Source organism: Cottoperca gobio, chromosome 19 (assembly GCF_900634415.1).
Source record: "Cottoperca gobio chromosome 19, fCotGob3.1, whole genome shotgun sequence".
Taxonomy (NCBI): domain Eukaryota; kingdom Metazoa; phylum Chordata; class Actinopteri; order Perciformes; family Bovichtidae; genus Cottoperca; species Cottoperca gobio.
In genome coordinates, this window is record NC_041373.1 from 13,293,791 (window position 1) to 13,318,943 (window position 25,153).

At 42.6% G+C, this 25,153-nt stretch overlaps 1 protein-coding gene across 1 annotated transcript; it reads left to right on the top strand.

Annotated features, from left to right (window-relative positions):
* The first annotated feature begins 976 nt into the window (after positions 1 to 976).
* Positions 977 to 17,753, top strand: LOC115024858 (pro-neuregulin-3, membrane-bound isoform-like). The gene is made up of 2 exons (XM_029456719.1): positions 977 to 2,250; positions 17,740 to 17,753. Exons 1-2 carry the CDS (start codon positions 1,407 to 1,409, stop codon positions 17,751 to 17,753), a joined length of 858 nt encoding a protein of 285 aa, XP_029312579.1. The 5' UTR covers positions 977 to 1,406.
* Positions 17,754 to 25,153: the final 7,400 nt, after the last annotated feature.

The window sequence follows — 25,153 nt, forward strand, 5'->3', positions numbered from 1 at the left end:
AGCGCACACCTACACCCGTGGAGTCTGGGGGGAGAGATGGGGCAGTCACTAGTCGTCACTTTGGAGTATTGAGGACGGCGTTGAACCGGAGGAGAGCGCCGGATGGGATAAGAGCCGAGAAACCCAGATCACTCACCGCGGATTGAGCAAACCCCCTCCAATCCCTCCATCCTCTCTCTCCCAGACTGTCTCTCTCTAGTCTGCAGCCTCCAAGAACAGCCGCCGCATCATTTTTTTCAGAGCAGCAGCCCCCTCCCTCCCTCCCTCCATCCTCTCTCCATCTCGCTTTCTGCTGCTTGCACCACTGTGGGAATGCAGCGAAGGTAAACGAGGTTTCTTTTTTTCCCCCACCCTCACCGATACCGGATCTATCATCGCAGACAGACAGCTCTCGAGACTCTCGGCTGTAACTCAAAAATCAGAGTGGTGCGATCGGCGTAAGGGATTGGACCCGGATCAGTTGGATTTAGCCCGCTATCCCGGGCACCACCACCACTCCATCACACTGGCAGATCACATCAGATCCCTGCCTAGTTTCAGTTTCGGCGGCTTTCACCGGCTCGCTCCCCACAGGATTACCGACAGCTGGAGCGACCGTAAGGGTGCCCGGGCATGGAGAACTGAGGGCTATTAGAGGCAAACTTGAAGTAGCCGACAAAGACACCTGCAAGAGGGAAAAGGAAGCTCTCTAACGTGTGTAGAAACGGTCAAATGAACTCAAATGAAACCTAAGAGAAAAACGGATTAAAGGAAAAACAAGTGGTTTGTATTTTAAAGACCTTATGCGGCCGATAATCAACCAATTGAGAGTGGAGAAGGGTGCTGCCATAGCCTGGGTTGTTGATGTACGCACGCACACACGCACATGGATTTACAGCTCCAGTCTGAAGCGGATCGATATCCTTCTCCGTGCTTTTTACGTCGGCTTTTTTTTTTTAAACAAGAGAGTGAAGCATCCTGGGATTTATCATCGCTTCGTTAGCGCCGAACTACAGTGAAGGGTCCCCCCCTCGCTTCGCTCTCTCACCTGTCCATAACCTGCGTGCTCGTGTGGAAGTGTGTATATTCTTGTGCATAGTTGTGTGAGTGTTTTGTTTGGTTTGTTGTCCGCCAGAGGGAGTGTAGGTTATATTGATTGTGTATGCGTTTGAGTGCTGTGCCAGCTTTTAATTAGCAGTAGGGTGACTGTGAGTGGTTGTGTCTGCTCGTGTACGTGGGTGCTTGTGCATTAGTTCATGTTTTATATTTGTGCATGTAGATATATAGGCTAAGTATTGTGAGGGTACATACTTAAGATGCCCAGCATTTCTCCTGCACCACATCCCCTTCCTTGTATATGCCCTTGTATCATTTGGCCACCTGTTTGACCTCCTGAAAACCCCAAGAGACGAAAAAGCTCCAGCAGGATGAGTGAGCGTTCTGGTGCAAGCAGTCTAGCTGCTATGACCCTGGAGGAGCCAGGGGCTGAACAGGCATCTCCCAGAGCCCCGGGCCCTCTCCGCTGTGGCCCCTGTGCTGTGTGGCCTCGCCAGCAGACCTGGCTGTGTGCCGTGCCCCTGGTAATGGGCTTTGTGGGACTGGGACTTAGTCTTATGCTACTAAAATGGATTGTTGTGGGATCTGTGCAAGACTATGTCCCCACTGATCTGGTGGATCCCAAAGGTAGCATTGGACAGGACCCTATATTTCTCTCCAAACCCAGTGCCATGCCCAAGGGGCCCGACATTTCCACAGCCACCACTACTTCAGCTGCCTCTACCACAGCAATGGTCTCGACTACAACGCCGCTAGCTGCAGATGGTACGGCCCCAGCGCCAAGAACTCGATCGGGGCCACCGGCAAACCACTCAGCCAATGGCAGCACTGCCAATGGAGATGTCAACCGCGCCCCGCACCTTCACAACCGCATTGGCACCCGCATTAGTGGGACTGTGGTTACCACTTCCACCACTCGCGCCACCCGACTCACCCCACCACCCAATGGTAAGGAGGTCACCCCTCGCAGCACGGTTAAAAAAGGAAGCAGCAGCGGTAATGGGCGGAACGGTGCCGCCAACTCAAAGCCAGGGCAGACTTCTGCCACCGTCACCAGTACAGCATCCATCACATCTACAGCTACTGTGAAGAACACCCCCAAGGCGCAGCCAACCACCTCCCAGCAGGCAGTCCCAGTCAAGCCCACGTCACGCTGGAATCACGGACGCCCAGGCAAGGGCCCGTCCACACGCCCACACCATCGCTTCAGAACACGTAAGTTTCACTTTCTGGGTTTGTGGAGATTTGTGATTGAGTGCTGCTGTGTGAGGTTATTGATGGAACTTGATATGAGTGTTTCACAAGAGCTTGTTTCTGGGTCTTTACAGTAGTCCTAATGGCATGTCAGTATAGCTGCCAGTTGTCACATATAACTGTATGCCTGGGTAAACAAAATCTATTTTGTCTGACATGCTTTGATATGACTCATGGTCTAAGAATATAAATTATTTCCTTTTATATCCACATGGAAAGTGGATACTCCAGCAGCTTAACATTAATCATATTCATTAGCAGACGGATATCAGGGGATATTCTCAGTATTTTCACCCCTCTCGTCTTTATCTTTCACTTGTGCATTAATCCGATATGAATCTTACCTCCGGAGGAGGTTTTTTTTTTCTTTATCACACACGAGTTTAAGTACCATTAAAGGCAGGGCTCCATCGAGTAGAATTTATTTTCTTTTGTCTGCTTGAGTTGAGATGTTAAAGCTACCTGATGTGTGCTGTGACCAAGGACAGCATATTTGTGTTATGAAAACAAATAACAGGAGCTGGTGAGATGTCGAAGTGGGAGAAAGGTTAGCCCTCACCCCCTGTCTAGAGGAATCAGATACAACAAGGCCACACATCTCATTTAGATGAGATGATACTGGGAGCAGTGTGTCGCAGGTACTGCTTTCACACTGCAGGGATATACTGAGAGGCAGAGAGAGAAAAAGAAGGCTCAGAGGGGAAAGTAGATGGATGTAGGGATGAGAATAAGTTTGCAAAGGACAAGTGGATAGAATTGAGATGGGAAATCGAGAGAAAGAAGAGAAATACTTTGAAAAACAACATAAAGCAGAAGAGGATGGCAAAGGAAGGAAGAGAATGCAGGAAGCATAACAAAGCAGGGGCATGGAGAGTGGGAATTGTGAGCAGAGAGAGAGATGGCAGATGGAGTGGGCTAAGTGAGGGAAAGGCTTGAGGGAGAGTATAAAGCAGGGGAGCTCTGAATTTGTGCGTATTTAGCATTGTGTAAAGAAGGAAGGCTTCCTGATTATTCATTCCACAAGGGACATGTTTTTAACACCACAAGGCATTCTTTTTTCAGTCGTAGGTGGGGCAGGATGCGGGTGTAATCATCAGTACTAACTGTGTATGACTATGTACCATTTTTATTCTCAAACTCCAGGCACTTTATTTGATTTAAACTCACTTTTGGGTCATTATCATCGATGTGCATATTTACCTTAGCTTCATATAGTTGCAACAGAGCAAAGGATCCAGTGGCGAACAAGTACTGTGATCACAATGTTGTGGTCAAAATATGAGCTAAGTGGGTTTACCATGAGAGGGAATTATATAATTGCTGAGAGAAAAAAACAAAACAGGAAAGGGACAAAGTGCTCTAGAGGGAAATGAAAAAAGCGATCATGTGAAAACTGAAACCTCAATGTTCTCAATATTTCTGGCGCAGATCATATGTTTGGAAAGCAGTTCCGGTTGACTACATAATAACCTCTCGTTTATCAGTTGGAAAGTGTCAATGGCATCAATTCCACATGCAAATAGGGATTAAGTGACGTCATTTTCTTCTTCCGAACCTCGGGGCAAACATATTTTCAGCATAGCTGGTTGGACATTGGATATTAAACCATATGTACTCTGTTTGCAGTTGAACAGCTTTGATGAAAATAGCTTTAACTTTGTAGTTTTCCCAATTGAGTGAGAACATTAGCTGTGGTTTGCTTGAATTCATCCAGCAACAATGGAATCCAATGGTGACAAAAGTATAGAAATGCCAATAGACAGTCCTCAGACTCCTCCCTCAGCATAATCCACTGCTCTAGAGTCAATTACGTCACTCTACAAAGAGCTGCCAAACAGCTGAACGCTGCCAAAGCGGGCAGCCCCCCCCTTGTGTGAACATCAGGACACATCTGTCTGTTCTGTATACTATAAAAAGACACTGCCATCAAAAGCTAAAGCATGCTTAGTAAAGCTGCCCTCGGTTAATAAAAGCTTTCACATATACAAGTTATTATTAGTGGAAGCTGATGTTGTTGATTGGTCTCAAGCCTACATGTTGACATCATACAGAGCGGGCTGATTTTTTTCAGCCCATCTAGGCAACAGATGGCACTCTACTGACACCAAAACTCAACTGGGCTGTCCTCATTGTTTCAAATAAATGGGGACAGACTTCTGCCAATATTTTAGTGAAACTCCAGAGCTTAAAAAAAGACTTTCTTCAAATCCTTTTGATCCTAGAATATAGAAAACTAATGAAAGCTATAAACTCTCATGCCCCGTCCGTGTTCGCCAAAAAAACATCACGATGGCAGCAGTTATTGTTAAAGTGCGTTGGTAATAATTGACAGTGTCAGTGATAATAAACCGTCCTACAAAAAGTGATATTTGTGGAGATCCTGTCTGCTACTAAAACCAATCCATTGATATCTCCAAAGCAATGAGTAATGCCATTTGTAATAGCTAGGTACCTCCTCACCAGAAAGTCTCACGGCTATTGTTAAGAATCCATTGAAGATGGTCATCGCTCGTATAGCATGTACACATTCTGAGTTGGAAGCAACTCACTCTGCGTATTATACTGTGTGTACCATGATGTTTTAATCATCCACGATGCAGTGATCTGACAGGATGTGTGCTTTTTCAGTTCACTTATATAATGTTTTATTGAAGTCTCTCCTTGTCATAGCATTGCGGAGTTTAATCTCGTGGCCCATGACCTATGCATGAATGATTTGCTGTCATTGATGACTACAGGCTGTGTTTATGTACAAGTAGAAAGCTGTCTCAAAAATGATGTTTACGTTATTTCTTCCCTGTCAATACATATGAGCCCATATAGTCAGCAGGTTTATTGATAACTGCAGGCTTTAAGACATTTGAGCATGGGGTTTCGACATGTTAACAAAAGTCATTACTGTTTAAATTCACCCGTTAGGTTTGCTGCAATCGCCCGTTATGAAATGTAAATCGTAAAGTTTTTACAGGACACCTTTTTACCAGCTGTAAATCCATTGATTTATATAGTTCATAAATTATCCTGGTATCACTTGAGGTATTCATAAACATTTTGAATTTACACCGGATCAGACAACAATAAACTACAAGTGAATATAGCTCAAATTTAAAGGTTAGTGTGCAGAGTGAAGCTCACTGTCGATGCTTATTCTCCCAAGGCTACGCTTTGTATTAAATGGCTTATTGTTGCTATGTTATCCTCCGCCGTGCCTCGTATTGACATTGTTTTTTATGGGTTAAAAATATTGAAGTTTTGTCTTTACTGCATATTACTTTTATTCCACCTCTGTGCCGTTTATATTTATTCACATAACCCTCGTGTACAGCATTAATGCGCTGTAATAGATGCAAAACACTAACCGAGTATTCTTAAGGGCAAAAAAACTGCCTTTTTAGGAAGCTAGCTCTGGAGTTTCGGGAATGCAGCTCCTTCTGAAGCTTGGATGTATCCAGCTTACTCGTATGTAGAGTTGTGCAATGCAGCGTATTTAAAGTGTAATGATACACAGAAAATGTCTCAGCTGATGATGAAATGCTCTGTAAAACATGGCTTCAGGTGCATTTGTCTTTACCCGCAACCATGTGATCTCATATTTTATGTTAATTCTTGTGCTAATGCAGTTATACTATACGGTCTCGGGTTTCACAGAATCTGGAGTCGTATAGAACAGTAACAGGATCCCCCCCCCCCCCCCCCCACTCTACTCATTGCTTTTGCTCCTGCTGTTTGGTGAAGATCTAAATGAATCTCTTGTGTCCTGGAAGACTGACAAGCTCTGTCCAGAATAATGACATGTTTTACCTACTCCTTTAGTCTTTTTCTCATTCTCCCTCTTTCCCTTGTAATTATTTTCTCTGCTCTGTGTGTCATTGTATTCCTACATCTTTTTTTTGCTTTGCTTTTGTGCTGTGTATCTTTCCTTTTGTAGGTTAGCTCCTCGGCTTGCATTCATGAGCATATGGGCAGACGCAGGAAAAACTGGCACACTTGTGAACAAAAGACGAGCATGAAGCATGCGTGTGTGCCCATACTCATGAATCTATCATGTGGTTTTCTGTATCTGTGGCCGCTATGTATCCAACTCTGCTCTCTACATACAAGCCCCTTTGGCTCAGAAGTAGGGAAATCACAGGCGAATGGAGCGGTGCACAATGAATGCCTGTTGGGGAAACCATGGACGCTGTGTTGGCCCGGGGCCCAATCCCACTCTTTTCTCGCTCGTGAGAAATCTTCCTTAGTCAAGTGCGGTTGTAATTCCATGCACATCTCACACGCCTGATTACAGACTTGTTAATCGCCAGCCACATTTAAATATTTGCCAAGCAATTCAAAGGTCTGGTGTTGCTTTTCAATGGATTCAATGGTTGTTTGGGAAACAACCGAGACAGTCGGCGCCTTTTATAGGTGGGACTCTATTTTGTCATCTGTGTGAGAGCCAGACACTGCTATCAAGGCTTCTGTAAATCAACTGACTGAAGCAGCAGCCATTACACCAACAGCTGTGCACTGAAGGCATCCTTTTCTTTTTTTAAGAAAGATGAAAAAGTGTTGTTGTTATGGTTTCCGCCATGGCTTTAATGTATCAGTTGGCTCTTTTGGCAATTGGGAAAATGGGTGGGGAGCTAGTCCTACATCTTGTGATCACATGTGCAAGTTTTCTAAAGTGGACAGAATTCTTGTTGCCTGAATATGACGTCAACCAGATGAATAGTTCAGTTGTACAGCGATTGGCCAGGGCAAAAAATAAACTCCCACCCAAATAGAAAACAGCTTAACCAGAAGCCAATGTCAACCTGAATACTGGGGCGGTAACACAATGGCATTTCAGTCTGAATAACTGGCTAGCATCATACAACTATGGATTCAAAAGCCAGACAGATGTTGAGCCACATTTGTTTTATTTCAGATAAGCAAACACAGGCGAAGCGACATTGGTTGACAGGAATGGATGTTTTTCCTGACACGAAAGCCCTTGTTTTTTGTTGTTATTTGTGTTTTCATGACTATAAATGAAGCCTGCCCAAAGTACTACTGTAGGACCAGTGGAGCGTGTAAGGGGGATTAAAAACAAAGATATAAATCCAGTTTGCCTCTCTCTCTGTCTCCAGAGAGGTCAGACTCAGATTTGCCAGGCTGCCTCTGAGGCCCCTCTGTTTCTCCTGAGACACGCTCTGCTTGTTCGTTGAGGCTGGCCCAAGCAGGGCTGCTTCTGCACAGTGTGTGTGTGTGCAGCTGCACCGATTTACGAATATCGTCCTAGTTGGAAAGCAAGCTCTTGTGTCTGAGCTTCTGTCATTTTAAGCTCAAAGTTATTCGAGAACATTTGAACCCAAACCGTTTTTTTTTTTCTTGGTCTCAGCATGTGACTTGCAGATCTTCTCTTACAAAGGCTTGTTGTAAGCCTCAGAGGACTAGCTCAATACCTGCAATTTGATGTTAACACACTGAGTAATAGCCGTGGAGCTGCTGCTAGGAGCTGTCAGTCACAATAAATACAATGTTGCTCTTGCTCACGTCAGAAAGAAATACCTGTCTGAAGTAACTTCCACACAGGTGCGAAATTGCCTGAAAGTGGTGGACACTGCACACGAGAATCTCATCTAAGTGTCTTTGCAGAGACTTAATTATTTAAAATGAATAGGGATTTCAGAAAAACACTTGCATGAATATGATCTCAGAATAGAAATGATTCATATTAGCATTGCTGGAGGAGGCATTAGCAAAAACCATGCCCTCGGACAAGCTACAGTACATGTAATTCTTCTGACACTGTGAACCAACTGGCTTCCATTAGCGTTTCTATAGTGCCAAGTGTGTACGTATACAATCGCAAAACTTTACGCAGTGTTGGGCCTGAACGTCTAGCTAGCAGAGACATTTGACACTGATGGGCACCAATTATGAAGCAGAATGCATCAGTGTATTCAGTGGGGTGAGCCTGCAGACAAATTATCCTCCAATGACAGCCCAGCGAATGCTTGAAATTTTGTGGGAATTGATCCCATGCCCTTTTCCATTGCTAGTGCCGCGCTCTACCCACTGAACCTCACTGAATCAATAAGTAAGAGGGAGGGAGAGAGCCCCGAGTAAGGAGGACTGAGAGACGGGGAAAGAGAGAGAGAGAGAGAGAGAGAGAGAGAGAGAGAGAGCGAGAGAGAGCAGAAGGACAGAAATAGGGCGTGTTGGATACAAAAGAAAAAAATGAATTTGTTGGGGCGAAGACTGTCAAAAACCATGAGAGCATGCTCCAGAAGTAAGGATCCAGCTGCAAGGTAAAGTCATACACTCATCACAGTTGAGTGAATGAGGTCTAGCCCGACATTTTACATATCTCTGACCACCTTCTACCCGCTCTATTATAACCTCTCTCATTTTTATGCAGATTGCCCTGAAGGTATTATCCATATGTTCTTTCAAGTCTTTCACTTCAATCTGGTCAATGTCTCTGTGATGTATCCTATACAGAGATGAAGCAGAGATGGTTATGTTATATGATACATTTATAGCACCATAGCTGTGTGACTGTCTATGGAATACTGTGCTATGTTGATAATAAAGAGATAATAAAGAAACCTTTAATCACACTCACTTCAGGTTAGAGTAAGTAACCAATGTAGAGCCCAATGGATGAGTCACTCGGCTATTTTCATTATCGATCAATCGCCACGGATCGTTTCTCCCTCAAAATTGGCAAACATGCTGCGGTTCCACCCTTTGCAACATGTGAGGATTAAATGTTTTTGTGTATGACATAACAGTACATTGAATCACAAAACAAGCAACCTGAGTCATTGGGCTCTGGAGAATTATATTGGGCAATAATACATTTAGAAAATAAGAAGAATTATTAGGTTCAGCTTTATTGTGCAATGAGACAACCAGTGCTGTCGTCTCTACTCTGTGTCCAGTACTTATCATACATTACCTGGATGCCTAATGCTGTTCAGGTCATGCTAGCTACCTCTGATAGGTAAACATGAGCAATGGGCTAATGGTTTGAACACACAAGGGTGAAACTGCTACAAAAATGTGTCACGGTGGCTCAGCGGTCAAGTACGGGGGTCTTACTGTGTGACATCCAAAATTATAGCTTTGGATTGTTGTTGAATGCCATCCTCCCTCCACACGAGGGACATTTGATCCTCGAGATGAGCCTCTCAGGCAACACTTCCTCTCAGTCTGTTTACATGTTCCCCCTCCTTCAGTTGCATTGGCAGACACTCACCACAACCTTGGCCCTAACCTTTCCTAACCTAAAGCATAGAGGCTGAGGGTGCTAAAAGGAGTGGGACCGATGCTTCCTGAGGGAAATGGGGCTTGGTAAACAGAAGTCCCCAGCAAGACCTTAAAGATTCAAAACATCACACCACGCTAGAAGCAACCACGCAAAATCAAACCTTATCTGAACTCTTCTATTTCAATTCTCCTGTAGTCTTAAATGATTAATCATCCAGCCACTTCTGGGTAATATTACAAAGAAGGTGTCGCATTCTCAGGCATACCAGCAACACTTTGTAATAGATGCCTTGTGACGTTTACCCCGTGCTTTTGATTGACATTGGACTCTCAGGCCGCAGTCTGGAGACTCATAGATTGTTGGAGGAGAAGCTTGCCTTCTGTGAGTACTGATTGGAGCCATCTTAGGGCTTCTTAATGTCATCGTGTGATTTACGTAGACAAAATGTCCATCGGGACGCGGCAGAGAGAAGAGGTAGGGTAGGGGCTGAAATATTAATGTATGGGAAGAGAAACATGTAGAATGTGTGTTTCTGGAAGTGTGAATAATTGATGACGCTTCCCTTTTATAAAGTGCTTGAGATGTCCCGTGCTCAGTGGTCTAATGGCTGAAACCTGGTGTAGGATTCTGCTTTACGATAGTTTCTAATAAAGAAGGGAGTCTTTCAGAGGCAAAGGCATTAATACTCATATGTGGCCTTTCACCATATTAGCGGTCCCCGGACACAAAATCAGTAAAAGTTTGGATTTACACCCGGCTTCTTTTTGCTCATCTCTTTTCATAAAGAGTTAATGGTTACTAATGCTTCCACAGAACAAAATAAAGGTGTTCTTAGCCTAATGAAAGAAATAATCCTAAATGAAAAATAAACAATGGGATCATTATTGTCTCTGCGCATTACTCCCCTGCTTTACATCTTTTCAAATTAGAAGACATGGAGAGTAGTCAACAATTTTAAAGTGTGTGTGTGTGTGTGTGTGTGTGTGTGCTGGGGGAGTACTCACTAACTCACTCATTTTAATCACATGCTGTCATGCCTACTTACCCACAAGTCTAAGCCATAGTGCCTTTTTGGCATCTTAGGAATGCGTATTTAGTATTGGCCTGTTTCTAATAGACAAAACCACCAGTCATTCATTCCTTCATTCATTCAGTCATTCATTCATTCATGTGCAGATAAGGCAGGGACTTGCTGATAGCTCAAGGAGCACTGAGATATAGTAGTGCATGCGGCTGTGGCAGCGCAGAGAGGATTACAGTCCATCATATCTGATCTGAGACTGTTAGATCCCAATATTGAATTACGGACCCTGCGGGGTCTCTAGTTCCGTTATCAATTTGCAAACGAATAACGTAAAAGGAAAGGGATGAGAGCCGGAGGTAGGACGTGTGGTTTCGAGGCAGGTTTTTGGTGGGCATGCGATGAATCTAATAACAGCCAATTTTTCTTTTTGTCCAAGGGACTGCAAGTGGCAACACAACTGCCATGCCCTGTGTGATTTAGGTATTATGGAGCTTGAGTCCTTGCCGATTCAGTTGGATATATGGTCTCATTTTTGCAAGGATTACAGCTGTAGAGGCTGCATAAAGCCTTCATTAACCCTCATATCCTTTTAAAGCATGCATTTTAAAAGCTGTAGAAAGGGTTATAAAAGGAGAACACTGAGTGTAAGAATTTAAGACGAGCATGATATATAATGTTTTTAAGTTTCATTTAGTGGAAAATTATACTTCCTTTTTTAATGACACACTCAATTCATATAGAAATCACTGTCTGCCTTGTTGTCATTTCAAACATGCACTCATCCTGTTTGCATGAAAACAAGCCTCCAGTTCCTCACATCAATTCCTCACAACTTCTCTGCATCTAAGCCTCGCTTTTCAGCAACATGGAAGGATACCGAAGTCACGACTTCAAACCGACTTATGCATGTGGAACAGGATTTCTCACTAGCGCTGCTTCACACATAGCATCTGGGTGCATGACGAGCCTGCAGGAAAGTGTGGCTTGCGGAGGTTGCAGCAGTCGGAATTGATTCACAGCAATGTGTGGCCTGCTGCCACCCCCAGTGACGGGAACTGTGCCATGGTGCCCCGGTTGAGATGGAGAGGCTTGTTGTGGCGTGTGGAGGTGGAGGTGGAGATGGAGGTCACCTTTCTCTCTCTCTCACCTCCCTCCCACTATCATTCATGCCTCTATACTTAGTTTCCTTTTTTTTTTTATTATCCTTATCCTCTTGTCCTCTATTTTAAGGTACACTCTCTCTGTGCTCTTCTTCCTTTCCTTCACCTCACATCACATATGAGTATCAGCCAATGAGAGCTCTTATCTTAGGAGTGCACCGGAAGAGATAAGAGTATCATTCATCATTCAATATTACCGACAGTCACCACTTCCTGCAAAGAATCCTCAAAGGAATGATGATAAGGAACACAGACTACTCCATTGTTATTATCAATTGTTATGCTTTAATTCCACAAGGGCCTCTGAAATCCTTCAGTTCTCAATATTACACTGAACCTTAAAACTGCATAGGTGTTCAATTCTTGCTTAGTCATTACTTTGCATGACAACTCAGTTCCTTACATAATCCTGTCCGTTCACATCTTTTTTGCACCTGACTGTAAATGTCAAAGGGGATTGCATCTGTTATTCTGTAAAGAATTACATAATGTTATATGTTTTGCCTCAAATGCACAAATGAAGGAGTTTGCAAATTGTAAAATCAATATTATTAGAAATAAATGACAATCCTCCGAACATGTTCCGACCTCAGAACTCTTTCCTTCTGCGGGTTGTTACTGAAAGTAAATCCTCCATGTGCTGTCTGCTGGCGAGATCTTTTAAGCATAACTTTACTGACAATTAAAAACACATCGCTTGAGAAACTGCTGTTGTTAGGACTCATAAGGAAAGCTAACCTGAACTGTGATGTCCAAAGTAAGTTTTTTCCCATTTCAAACACTCATTTTTTTAAAATAAATATGCGAGGAAATATTGTCTTTTAAAAGGAATAACAACTTATCATGCACTCGATGTAATACTGTCTTTAATAAGGTTTCAGTTGTGGTTCTGGTTCGTACATACGTCTCATTGTGGACGCTTTATATCAAGCAAGGCTGCCTTTGAAACGAGCTCTTCTTGCCTTCCTTAAAAATCTATTAAGAGTCTGCAGAATATTTAACACCCTGCTGCTCGTCTTCTGAATTAAACTAAAACGAGAGAGAGAGAGAGAGCCTATCATTCCAGTTGATGTGGAGTGATGAGATATTTTTCACATACCACAGCGTGTTTTTGAAGAACACTGGCTCCACGTATCATTAGGACCTAAAGTACTTCTGCTTGTACATAAAGCTTTAAGTGGCTGAGGACACGGTAGATCCTGTGTTGTTTTTCTGTATAGTCCGACAGTCGGTCTGATCCTCCACTGTGCATTCGTTAGATGTTGAGAGGCAGAAGAAGAAAATTGGAGCTTTGCATCTCTGCTCCCAAACTGTGGAATACCATTTTGCACGGATATTAGGGAAGAAACTTCAGTGACACAGCTTAAAAGCGTCTATTTTAGTTGGCTTTGTCAAATACTCTTTTAACTTTAGCACGTGTATTGTATGACTTTAAACTTGCATGTACTGTTCGCTGCTATGTTTAAATATGATGCATTGTTAATAACAAAACATCTACATAGGGGAATATAGATTGTTTGAGCTTCTGAAGTGTTTGTGGTTGCCAATTTTTCAAAAAGAAGAAGAAAGAAAGATGGCCTAATGCCCCTTGTGAAGTTACAGCAGATGTCATTATTTTCAAACACTGTGTCAGAAGCCCCAGGTGTTCTTATCATTGCATTGATGAAAAGTGAGAGCGGGAGCCCGAGTGGAGAGGGAGATGGAGAAAGAGATCGACTAAGGTCCTCTCATGTTATTTTCCTGGGGGCGCGCACAGCTTGTCTCACGCGGTAATCCATGCATGGTAAAACCTTATCCATGGGGATAATGTCAACTCACTCCCGAAGATAACAAGACAAAAGCCCTTTCCTAGTGCTCACTCCAGAGTGTGTTTCATATTCCCCTAATCTGCTATCTTACATGGCTCTGTTCTATGGATTTGTTGCCCGAGCTTGCCGATTAACACAAACATACACACACACACACACACACAAGCTTTGAACTCTGTAGCTTTATTAAAAAAAAAGATGGTGGACTATGTAAAGCTCCCTTTTCTGTTTTTCTGTTAAACACAATTGCCATGATGGCAGCACAAAGGCAACTTGGGAACAGTGTGTAGTCAATATAAAAGCTTGCCATTACTGAATATTAATTTAGCCTTGCATTTAAGTGTACCACATGCACTCATGGATGTTTTATTACTCATGGCGAGTTGATTGAGCAGAGTTACTGCACGGCGTGCTGTGGTCCTACCTTAAACGGAGGAGCCGGTTGTCAATTATCGTTGTGTAAAAAAAATGTGTGCGTGCGGCACACCAGTTTGATGTGTGCTTTGTGTGTGTAGCTCTGCAGGTCTGGTATAAGGATCAAAAGATCATAAAAGGACATTTTGCAGTGTAGTTCATGCTCAAAGTGGCCTAAGAGATCCAAGGTTTAAGAGCACTGAATCTTCACAAGACTGAAAGAGCATCCATCACATTCACACCCAACCCGTCAGACAACTCTGTGAATTATATATTGAAAGTCCCCCCCCCCCCCGAACATCCAAGCTGAGACATCTTTCTCTCCGTCTCTCCCCTTCCATCTGATGTGCTGCATTGAATCATTGATAGGACATCCACAACAACAGCGCTCCTCCCTATAAAACACCTGTCACAGACAGCCTGGAAGGAATACAACCAGAGCGAGATGCCGAATCTGTTTTGATGTTTCGAATAGTGAGCATGCAGCCCAAAAAAACAAAAAATGCATATTTGTGCGCGCTGTGTACAAATTGCGGTAAGGTAATGCAGTTTACAGCGTAACCTGATTCGACACTTGATGTTTTGTATCTGATGCCAGCTGTTAACAGACTAAAGTTTTTGTCAAATAACCAAGAAAAACTAGCAACATTCTCATCATTGTAATTTCATGAAAGAGCAGTTTTTATACTCCAGTGTGTCGTCTCCTGTTATGTACCCCTACTGTACTTACTGAGGAAATGTGAACACCAAACCCTATTATCTATTTTCCATGATTGCTATTAATGGTTCGGTGCAAGTGAGACTCTGCTGTTGTAGGCGCTATTATGCACTCAGTCATCAAGTATACTCTTTGATCCCAGCTGGAGACAGGGATGCTTCATGGATATGATGGAATATTTTATTGCAGTTCTGGGAATGCAATTGGTGGGGTTGCCTCAGTCCGTCAGTTTCGTCCTCTCCCCCTCATAGTTACTTAAGCTTTAAAGCCTCAGCTCGGTACCCAAGTGACTATTTTGCATGTTGTTACTTTTAAAACGTCTGTTTTACAAAAGCTCCCTCTGAGTTTTTGGAGAGTGTGTGTGCGCGCTGGGTGAGGGTGGTTTGGGACGGCCGGGGTTGGCTGGTGGGAGGTAGTAAAGATGAGGCTGACACTCCAGCAACAAAGAGTCTGTAGCATTACAGAGAATAATGAAGATTAAGCTGAGACGGGGTAGTGGGAAGATTGGAGGGTCATTGTGTAAGATCAATGTATGTAGGGAAGTTGAGATAGATGAATGTTGGAGGCAGACAGATTCCCCTGTTTTTCAAAAGAGAAAGTGGATTTAAAAGAACCCTACATTTCTCTGAGTGGCCACGTCAAGGTTTGATCAGATAAGGAAATAAAGTACAAGGTATTATTCATGGCTTCCTCTTTGGCAGATGGTTAGGGAGAGTTTTAATATGTCTGATTTTGGACCACGAACCGCAGCATCCCTCAACACAATCATGCTTTTTGTTAGCATGCGGTCAAAGCCGGGTTTAATTTAAAGTTCACATGTCGTTCGTCACAATTCCCTTTAAAGAATGATCCGTCCCTTTGTACTTACTCGTGTGCATCTGAAGCAAAGCGGTATTATAGTATGTAATAATAAGCAAGCCGGTGCTTTTGTGTTGGATCACATCCAGGGCAACTCCTTCAAACACTGGGCATAAGTCAGAAAATAGACCCGCTCTTGTTCTTTCGTAATCCACAACAGCTGGTGTGTGTGTGTGTGTGTGTGTGTGTACTTGATGGATATCATCTGTGTACACATGTGCATATGTGTATGTGGGGAGACAGAGAGAGGAGATAGCAAGGCCAGATGGGTCCAGCTGTGAATCTGGTGGCCTAGATAAAGGCTAGATGGGTGCCACCACCTTCATGAGGTGCCAGCAGAACATTTAGAGTAGGTGTTAAAAGCTCGAAGGCTTTGATGGACCCAGACATCCAGCCGAGAGAGTGGCGCTCATTAGCAGTTGCTTTTTAATGAAGTCTTTAATGGAGAATGTTAAAAGTTGACCGCTACACGGTATACCTTTCAAGGTGAAAATAGTCATTCAATTGATTTATCAATCACAAAACTGCACTTACCTAATTAGCTATTTAACCTGGGCTGAGAACATTATCAATTATTGTTGTTATCAAACACTTTCTTGTTTGGTCTAATTGTTAAAAAACAGTGAAACTGACCTTTAGTTGTTGTGAGTGATAGTTAGAAATGTCCATCACTTGCAAGTCGACTAAGCGCGTAAGCTAAAACAATGATGAAACGGATCGAATCAGCAGACATTTTAAACCATGATTCAGCAAATGTTTCCTGACAAATTCCAAATTGTTGTCTGGTTTTTTTTTCTGCCGGTCAACAACTTGAATGATCCACTAATCATTTCTTAACTCTCACTTTGAATTACGTGGGACAATATGGAAAACAATAAAGCCATTCCCTTGTTTTCAAATGTGACCAGACAGTGCTTGCGGCCTGCAGCAGCCATTTCAGAGAACCTCCAGCACAGCCCACTCCCACACAAACACTTAAATGGCCATTATAAGAGGAGAGGTGGAGAGAGCCGGCGCTGGTCTGTAGAAGAGGAGGAGGTGAGGTAGCCAGCCTCTGTCCTTTTCCAGGGAACTCTAGGACAGCGAGAGCCTTCGCCAGCACCCCAGGGAGTAGCAAGACAGATTAATGCAGAGGCTTTAATATTTCAGATGAAAACGTATTACGTCTGTCTGTCTGTCTGTCTGTCTGTCTGTCTGTCTGTCTGTGGGCCTTGCTTTCTCCTGCTCTCTCATGTCTTCCTCTCTGGCTAGAAGCAAGAATGTGTTTTGCTGAGGGGAAGATTTCCCCCGTCCAAAGCTTCCCCGTCTACACATTGTGACAGTAAGTGGTAGATCAGCATGAGACACATCTAAATGAATGGTGGAGTGTGTGTGTGTGTGTGTGTGTGTGTGTGTGTGTGTGTGTGTGTGTGTGCGCGTGTGTGTGAGTGTGTGGGGGGGAGGGGCAGGGGGTTATCTGTCTGTCCATCTGTACTCTTGCACTGAAAGCTCTCGACCTTGCCAACCCTTTTGCCGTCTATCTTTGGTTGCATGTTATATCGACATAGAAGTATCCTCTTGGATGTAGTTCTGTCTGTTTATGTCTCTGCCATTAAAAACCTCTTGCATCTCCATACCCCTCAAAGGTCAGACAGCCATTGTCTTCAGAAAATCCAATTTTTCATCTGACCCCGTGGCATCTATCCTGGCTTAAGAACAACGATTCAACATATCTTATATTACGGCATGCATAGGGTCCCAACATCCCTACTGGCAAGAAAATCCAGGCTAAGAAGATTAGAAAAGACAATTCTAATCTTGTGGACTGTGGGCCAGGATTTTAGAGAGTGAATCTAAAGCATTGCCTTATTTAATGAGAGCAATGTTCATGGATAGTCCAATCTTTTTCTCCAATCCAGTCAAGACAAGCGGCTGCAATTATGAGTGTGTCCACTAAACACTGTTCCCGGAGGATCTGTTTGATCTTGTACCTGATTAATCCATGTTGAGTTATTGCAAAAGAACACATCAGCTGCTGACGTATCCAGTTCCTTTTCGTTTGAAGCACAATCACATTCAACAGCCATCCGTTACCTTACCACAGGTGCAGGTCAGGGTCACGGTGACAACATTCGCAAGCAGAGCAGCTATTCCCCTGCGTGTATACCTCGTGGGGTTTTGTAGCCCCTGGTCCTGCTGGGAAATGTATTCCCTTAAGTGTAACTTGTGTAAGACCTTGGATCTCCTCCCAGGTATCGCTCAGTAGACCTCCAAAGGGAGAACTTACAGGTGCCCAAGCCACACCTTACTACTCCTGTGGGCTATTTTAACCCGGCGCTTGTGCTGGCAGGTTCATTCTGTGCTCGTTTCTTTTTCTCTCTCTCCCTCGTGATATTCAGTTGATGCATACCATTTAAGATGTCATTCTTCATCTACATCTGCTCTCGGAGGCCTGAGGCTGTTCGTCGAATGAAAGTTCTCTCTTCCGCCCTCGCTTCCAGAGCTGCACATGTCACATGTCACAAGTCACATAACGCACGCACGCACACACACACACACACACACACACACACAAGGATTGACATGCTTGAAAGCGCAGGTTATTTCTCTCTCTCTCTCACTTACTCACACACACACACACACACACACACACACACACACACACACACACACACACACACACACACACACAGACACACAGATACACACACACCCCTGCAATTCATCTCCCAAGAGACCTCCTGCCTCTCTGCAAGCCAAACAGTGTGCTAATGTGCTGATGTGTTTGACACACGCCCTCCCCCTTATTTCTTCTCTTTCTTCTTCTCTTTTCCCCAAATCACTTTTTTTCACAGCTCAATCCCGTAAGACACAAACGCACGCACGCACGCACGCACGCACGCACGCACACGCACACACACAAATCTTTGAGGCCATAGCAGATATATTATGCTGATATGTTCTATAATTAAATGTTGGCTACAACAACATACTTAAAAAGCAATGAAGATACTTTTACAAGCGACTGGAACCGGCGTGCGGGGTGCAATCTTAATTGTCGCTGATTTCATTGGATTCAAGAGTTAGAGTGTCTGTAAAGTGTGCTCAGATAGCAGATAGTAGATGCCATATAGATGCTTTGTCTTCATAGTGTTTTAAATGTGAAGGTAGTAACACTTTATTGTTAACTTCCCGTGTTTTCTACAATGCAGATATATGCCGCACTTACTAGTTTTATGGTAGATATCCATCAGTTGAATCCTGTGTAATCTTAAAATAGTTAGTTATATTGTTTTAGTAATTGTCTTGTTCCAGCTTTTCAAATGTAAGGATTTGCTGTTTTTCTCCTTATATAAGTGTAAATTAAATATCGGTTGAGCAAAATAAGCAATTTGAAATTATAACCTTATTTTCTAGCACTATAGAGTTAAATAGAGTTATAGAGCACTATATCGTTAATTGCAGCCTCAATCAATACTATATGACAAATGAGTTAGGTACATGGGAAATGGTCAATAAACATTACACAAGTAACAAATACATAAGACATTTTTGACAAATATATATATATTTATATATATATATATATTTATATATTTATATATATATATATATTTATATATATATATATATTATATATATATATTTATATATATATATATTATATATATATATATATATATATATATATATATATTTATATATTTATATATATATATTTATATATATATATTTATATATTTATATATATATATATATATATATATATTTCTATATATATATATATATAATATATAATATATATAAGTCTTTTTCCGTTGACAAGTTCCTCTTCAATGCTACTGCCATTGCTGCTCTTTTTCCTAACCACTTTTCATTGACCCGATACAAAACGTCATGAGGTAAAGGAAAGATGTGAAGGAGACTTCCTAAGGCCTTAGGAAAAGACGTGCCTAGAGAATCTGACTGCACTCACTCTGTGCTACGTAATTACACAAAGGCGGATGTTATGGCTGCGTGTCGCTTTAAATGTTGCTCCCGCAAGAAACTGTGGGGCGGCGTTATCTCCTTTCCTTTCTTAAAAAGATTGTTATACCCTGTACTAAAGGTGACAAGAAAGCATTGAAGCACCTTTCCTTAGCATTAAGAGAAATCAACCAGATCATAGCTGCCACTTAGACACTTCCGGGTCATTTCACTCAGTTAGGAACCTCCGTGAGCAAAAAAGACCACAGGACCGCAGCCATAGTCTGTCCAAGTGAAAGTGCTGAAACACAGCCAGCTTACAGCACTGAGCTTTTAGAGGTCAACAAGAATCCGCTGTAGACAGGGTGCCACAGGAACACGGTGTTGAGGGGCAGAGACACACTGGCAGTAGCTGGCCAGGAAAGAGAGGGGAGAGCAAGAGGTGAAGGCTGGAACGGAGAGAGATGTGAGGGTAGAGGGATGGAGGACAAAATGGGGAATAGAGCAACAAAAGTATCATTCTCAGTTACACAGTTTCACATGGTGGAGCCCCTCTTTAAAAGGCCAATTACTCTGTAATAGTCCTAGACTGACTAGGCGATTTCTCACTGTGCTGAGTGGAATGGCAGAGCAGGAGTGGAGTCAGTCCAGTGGAGAGACCCAATCATCATTGCACTGGAGTGAAGGGAGTCGAGGGACACGCGCACACACACACGTGGGTGTGCGGTTGGCGAACGTGCGTAGGCGTGCGCGAGCGCTTTGTGCGAATAATTGTCACCATTGCATGGAATTCATTATTGAATGTGACCTTCGCTGCAAGCTTACTTCAATATTACTGAAATGTTGTGTAGGCTGATACGTGTGTTTACATTGCCCTGTGTTGCGTTACCCACGCCTAGGATGAATTATATATACCAGAAGCAGGGCTGAATGCTCTTTCAAATCAAATGTAGAAATCTTTTTCTATGTATGATGCAGTTTTAGTTGCTGTATTACATTCAATTGAATGTGAATTCGATCTTAAAAAGCTTAGAAGCCATTAATTGACAGCCATGATGAATAGTGGTTCACCTGTTCCCCGCTGAATCCCTCTTGCCCACATTAAAATCTCTTTTCCCTCTATGCCTCTTTTTTTTTTCAAACTTGCTCTCATTCGTATCCAACATGGCGGTGCTGTGGGCTGAACACAGACAGTATTCCATACTAATTAGTTGCTTGTAATTTTGATGATGCAGGGATTTCAGCTTGTTTCTGTGTCGCACTCACGTCACTTTGGATAAAAAACATGAGGTATGCCGAAAATTATAAATAGACAGCACTGAGAGGATTTTAGCTGTTGTACAACTCAGCGGTAACCCATCCTGACAATGACAAGATTATAGTCACATAAAATGTAAGCTAATGTTCTGTTCTGTTGTTTCAGAACGTTGGAAATTAATCAGGAAAGGGCAGCAGCTTAGTGGCATCACCAAGTCACCAGTCTGATGTGCTATCGGTTGTAAATGCAACTTTAATTTGAATAGATATAGATGATAAATACATAGCATATATATATATATATATATTATTTTACCAAACCCTAAAATATTCTGCTGTACAGATCTGATTTCTCCTGTATTATATAGTAAGTATTTTTATTTTTGTGATTTATGAATTGATCTGACTGTGAAAATAGTTTGAATAGGGTTTCTTTATCCCACATTTTGTTTTCTCTTTTTGTAATTAGAAAATCTATACACACTACACTGAGTCTGGCTTTCATTTATATGGGCATCATTGTATGAATGTGTATGAATGTATACTGACTATACTGCCAGCACGTTGTCATATAAACAGATCACAACAAATGAATAAATCAATCAATCTCAGTTTGTGATTAAACATTTCTCATGTCAATGTGACGGTGATGTCAGTAGAAGAAAGCAAAATAGCCGATCAGAACGGTGCAAAGAACTTAACCAATGCATACGCTCTGGATTCAAATGAGCGATCTGACTGTCTGTCACTCAAGTCTAAAATCACAAGACGCAGCGTATCCCGTTTCAACTCAGCCCATCGGGACAGGGGGAAGGGCTAGCCTTTAGCAGGTACGGGTCATCGCTAAGACATAAATATTTCAAACGTTAGACTCTTCATGTTATACACTAATGTCAGGAGGAGAGGGAGAGTGGTGCGGCACAAATGTGTATGCTTTGTGTTCACGCCAAAAGAAAAAGAAATATTGGCCTTTTTTAAAATTCCCTATTGTTGAGCTTAAATGCATAAATAAACATGCGCTTCTTACTTTTTTTGAAAGGCTATATTTCCAAATATCAAAACTGTCAGAATCTGATCTAATTTGATGGTTTTCTGGAAAATAAACTAGGACATGCTCAAAGCGCCAGGCAGAATATTCCCTACCCTCCCACACTGGTTCCTCTCCTGTGGTTCCCTTTTAAAAGCCAACTTACCACAAGCTAATGGCTGCGTATGAATGTTTAAACGCATATGGATGCGATCAAAGATTTTCAGATGTGCGTGACAGCACCCATTCCTTCCCTTGTGGCCATTGCTGGCCTCGACCAGAGATCCTTGAGTGAAGTCATGCTGAAAGGACCAGATGACACTGCTGCTGCTGCATTAGTACTTTGTGTGTGTGGGTGTGTGTGTGTGCTCACAAGGGGAGTGTAGAGAGAGGTGCCATGGAGGTGGAGGAGAATCTGTTTTCACGCCCAACAACCTGCCAAGATTGTGATTTAAAATGATACAAATGCCCTGCATGTGGAGAGATACAGTGGGTCGGCTTCTAGTCCAAGATTGATCGAGGTTAGGGCTGCCAAAATGGACTCCTCCCAAAATATACCGGCTTCTGCAAATATTAGAAAAAGGCTAGGCTCTTTTTACGAGGTAGTGTGCGCACATATAAAGTTCACTTTTGTACTGTGCACCGGCTACTCATAAATATAAAACATATTGTTCTACTAATACATTCCTAAGCATCCCTTTTTCTGTTTTAGTTTGATTTATTTATGCAACGGTGGACAGTTTGTACGTGCGCTCGGTGTGACCTTGTATGCTGAGCGAACACACATGTGCGTGCGCTGTAAGGATGTTTGTGTATGTGGAACAGATTGCAAGTGCACTGGAGTGGTTTGTAACGTACTGATGTTTCCCGCTTTCACTCATTTGACAAGTTGACAGTACTTTTTTTAGTGCACATGCTTGGCAAGAGAGGCACCGGGGAGGGATATACTGACAGACAAGACTGAAAGACGCAGCAGTTGACACACGTCATAAGAAAAATACAGGAAACAATTTACTGACAGTTGGAAACTGGGAATGTTTTTGGATTTTAATCATCTGTACATTTATATTCTTTAACTCGGAAAGTTCGGTCCACATTACAATCCATAGAAACTGAAATTAATATAGATTTAAATCATTGAACATGATCATCATGAGCTTTATTTTGTAGTTCCAGACGGATACATCTAACAGGACGATGTAGCTGCCAATACTAGCTCACTGCTGATATACTGTATTGGATATAATTATTAGTTTGTCTTGTGTTCGTGCTAATTTATTGTTTTCAGCTTTTTAAAACTCAGTATTATTGTGCTTAACTTATCAATTTTTCTCACTTGTTTTACACACATATTATCATCTCTACTCCTGCGATGTTAAACGCATTGGCAGTAACAAATATTGACGTTTGAAAATGTATTATTTTCTCTGCTTAAACTCACTGATTTTCTAGCTAAATATATTGCACAGCAATGTTATCGTCAGCGGACGTCTGCCATTATTAGGGAATGTTTTGTCATCACGAGGCACGTGAGTGAAAACGATGCGCACAGCAGACAAGCAGACGGTCGGTTTCGGGAGTTAATGTGTCCAGATGTGAGGACAACAGTTACTACCTAAAAGCATCTTTTGTCACCGTCACAACATGTGACATTCGGTGCAGCAAATGCAAAGAAATTGCTAAAAAACAGATCAGTGCAGTGGACCAACTACATTTCACAAGTCAAATCAAGCTGCTTTAATGCATCACTTACATGCTCTTATTGCCGAGCCTGGAGAGCAGCGAAGTAGAAGAAATGCATTGCACCTATTTCCCTGTTTCTGCCGCTCTCCAGCAAATCAATAATATTCCAATTTCTGCAAGTAAATACAAAACGAATAATGTCGATTTGCAGCTGGTGAGTCAGGGCAGTCCTGTCTGGGGCCTTTAAATCGAATCTCTCCGTATCAGGCATCACTTTTCACCTAAGCCTTGTAAACAAAGACTAGTTGCATATTGTTTAATCCAGCCTCTGATTCAACTGTAATTGGACCTGTGCGGAGTGAGTTGACTGTTAAATTGCTCTTCGGTAAAGGGATGCCACCCAATACGCCTGTGTGCCAACCATCTGGGGAGCACGGTGATGAGTCTCTAACAAGATGGGATGACATAGAGCGATGGACTACCGGATAAAACAAGAGGCTCTCGCGGTGCTTTACGCTGTTCTGCAGCACACACAGTTGATTCAGTGATGCAGTGTACGTGATGAGCAGCACCACAATTATCTCAGTCCACTAAACTCCTCATTGGCTCGCCACAATGGCAGTGGACTGCAGACATTGTATGAGGAAGTTGTGACCACATTAGCTGCATTCATCGGTGCATTTGGAGGCAATTTCATAATGAGGTAGAGTGGCGGCCATTAGGCTTGTGGTGTGTTAATGCTAATAGTCCAGCTATTGCAGCAGGTGCTTACAGGGGTTATGAGCCTATTCAGGCCTCATCCTTACAGAGCAGTTAAGAATTGAAAGGGGATTCACTTAAATCTGAATGGGAGGCAATTTAACACATGTATGCTTCATGTGCTGTTGGCTGCAGTCACTAATTCTATGGCCGCTGTTGATCTGTTGCACTGTTACAAATAGTGAACCGCCTTCCTGTTGTTTTTTCCTGTCGCTGTTACCGATGGAAGTGAAACCTCAAGGGTTTTGTGGAGAAGCTATGCTGTTTTCGCATGCTTTATGTCTTGAATAGATATTTGAGTTCAGCCTGTTTTGTTGTTTTGCAAAGCTTTGTCCTGGAGATTCCCAAGGGTTTTCAGTCACCGGGAACCTATTGTATTCCTTTGCTCCCATTCGGGTGGGATTAATATTCCATAGGGTATCCAGACTCATCATTCTGGACAGCATTTTAGCCAGTGACGTAGTACAGAAGGTGGTTTGAAATAGACAACACAAGCCAGACGGACAGCAAATAACATAAGATATAGGTCGGCCTATAGCCAACACATTACATCAACCCATTTGCAGGGCTGGCTCGAGTCTCCTAATGGCTTAGCTGTGTGTTTCTTTTTTTTTTTTTTTTTGCTGTATGGGTTTACAAGAATGGTTGTACATTGTTCTAAGTGTGATTGTATCCATCAGATTAGCCAAACCCTTTTCAAATTACTCCATTACTACCCATTAAACTCAAATGGAGAGCAGATGAAATGAAATAACAGAAGACAAAGCTCCTCATGCGCAGACAAACGGAGGGATGCACTTTCAAACACACAGGGGCGATTTCACAAAGAATAGATTGTGGCCGCTGATAGCACCGTGAACTGCACCCAATATCTGCGCAGTCTCGAGGTCCGATTCACAGAAATGGTGCTCTAATGATGTCACAGACCATAAAGTTTTGCAGCTGAGGGTTATGTCTTTTTTTTTTTTTTTTGC

Bases quoted from the DNA above. Each gene is read 5' to 3' on its own strand.
- LOC115024858 (XM_029456719.1), top strand. From the start codon at position 1,407: ATGAGTGAGCGTTCTGGTGCAAGCAGTCTAGCTGCTATGACCCTGGAG.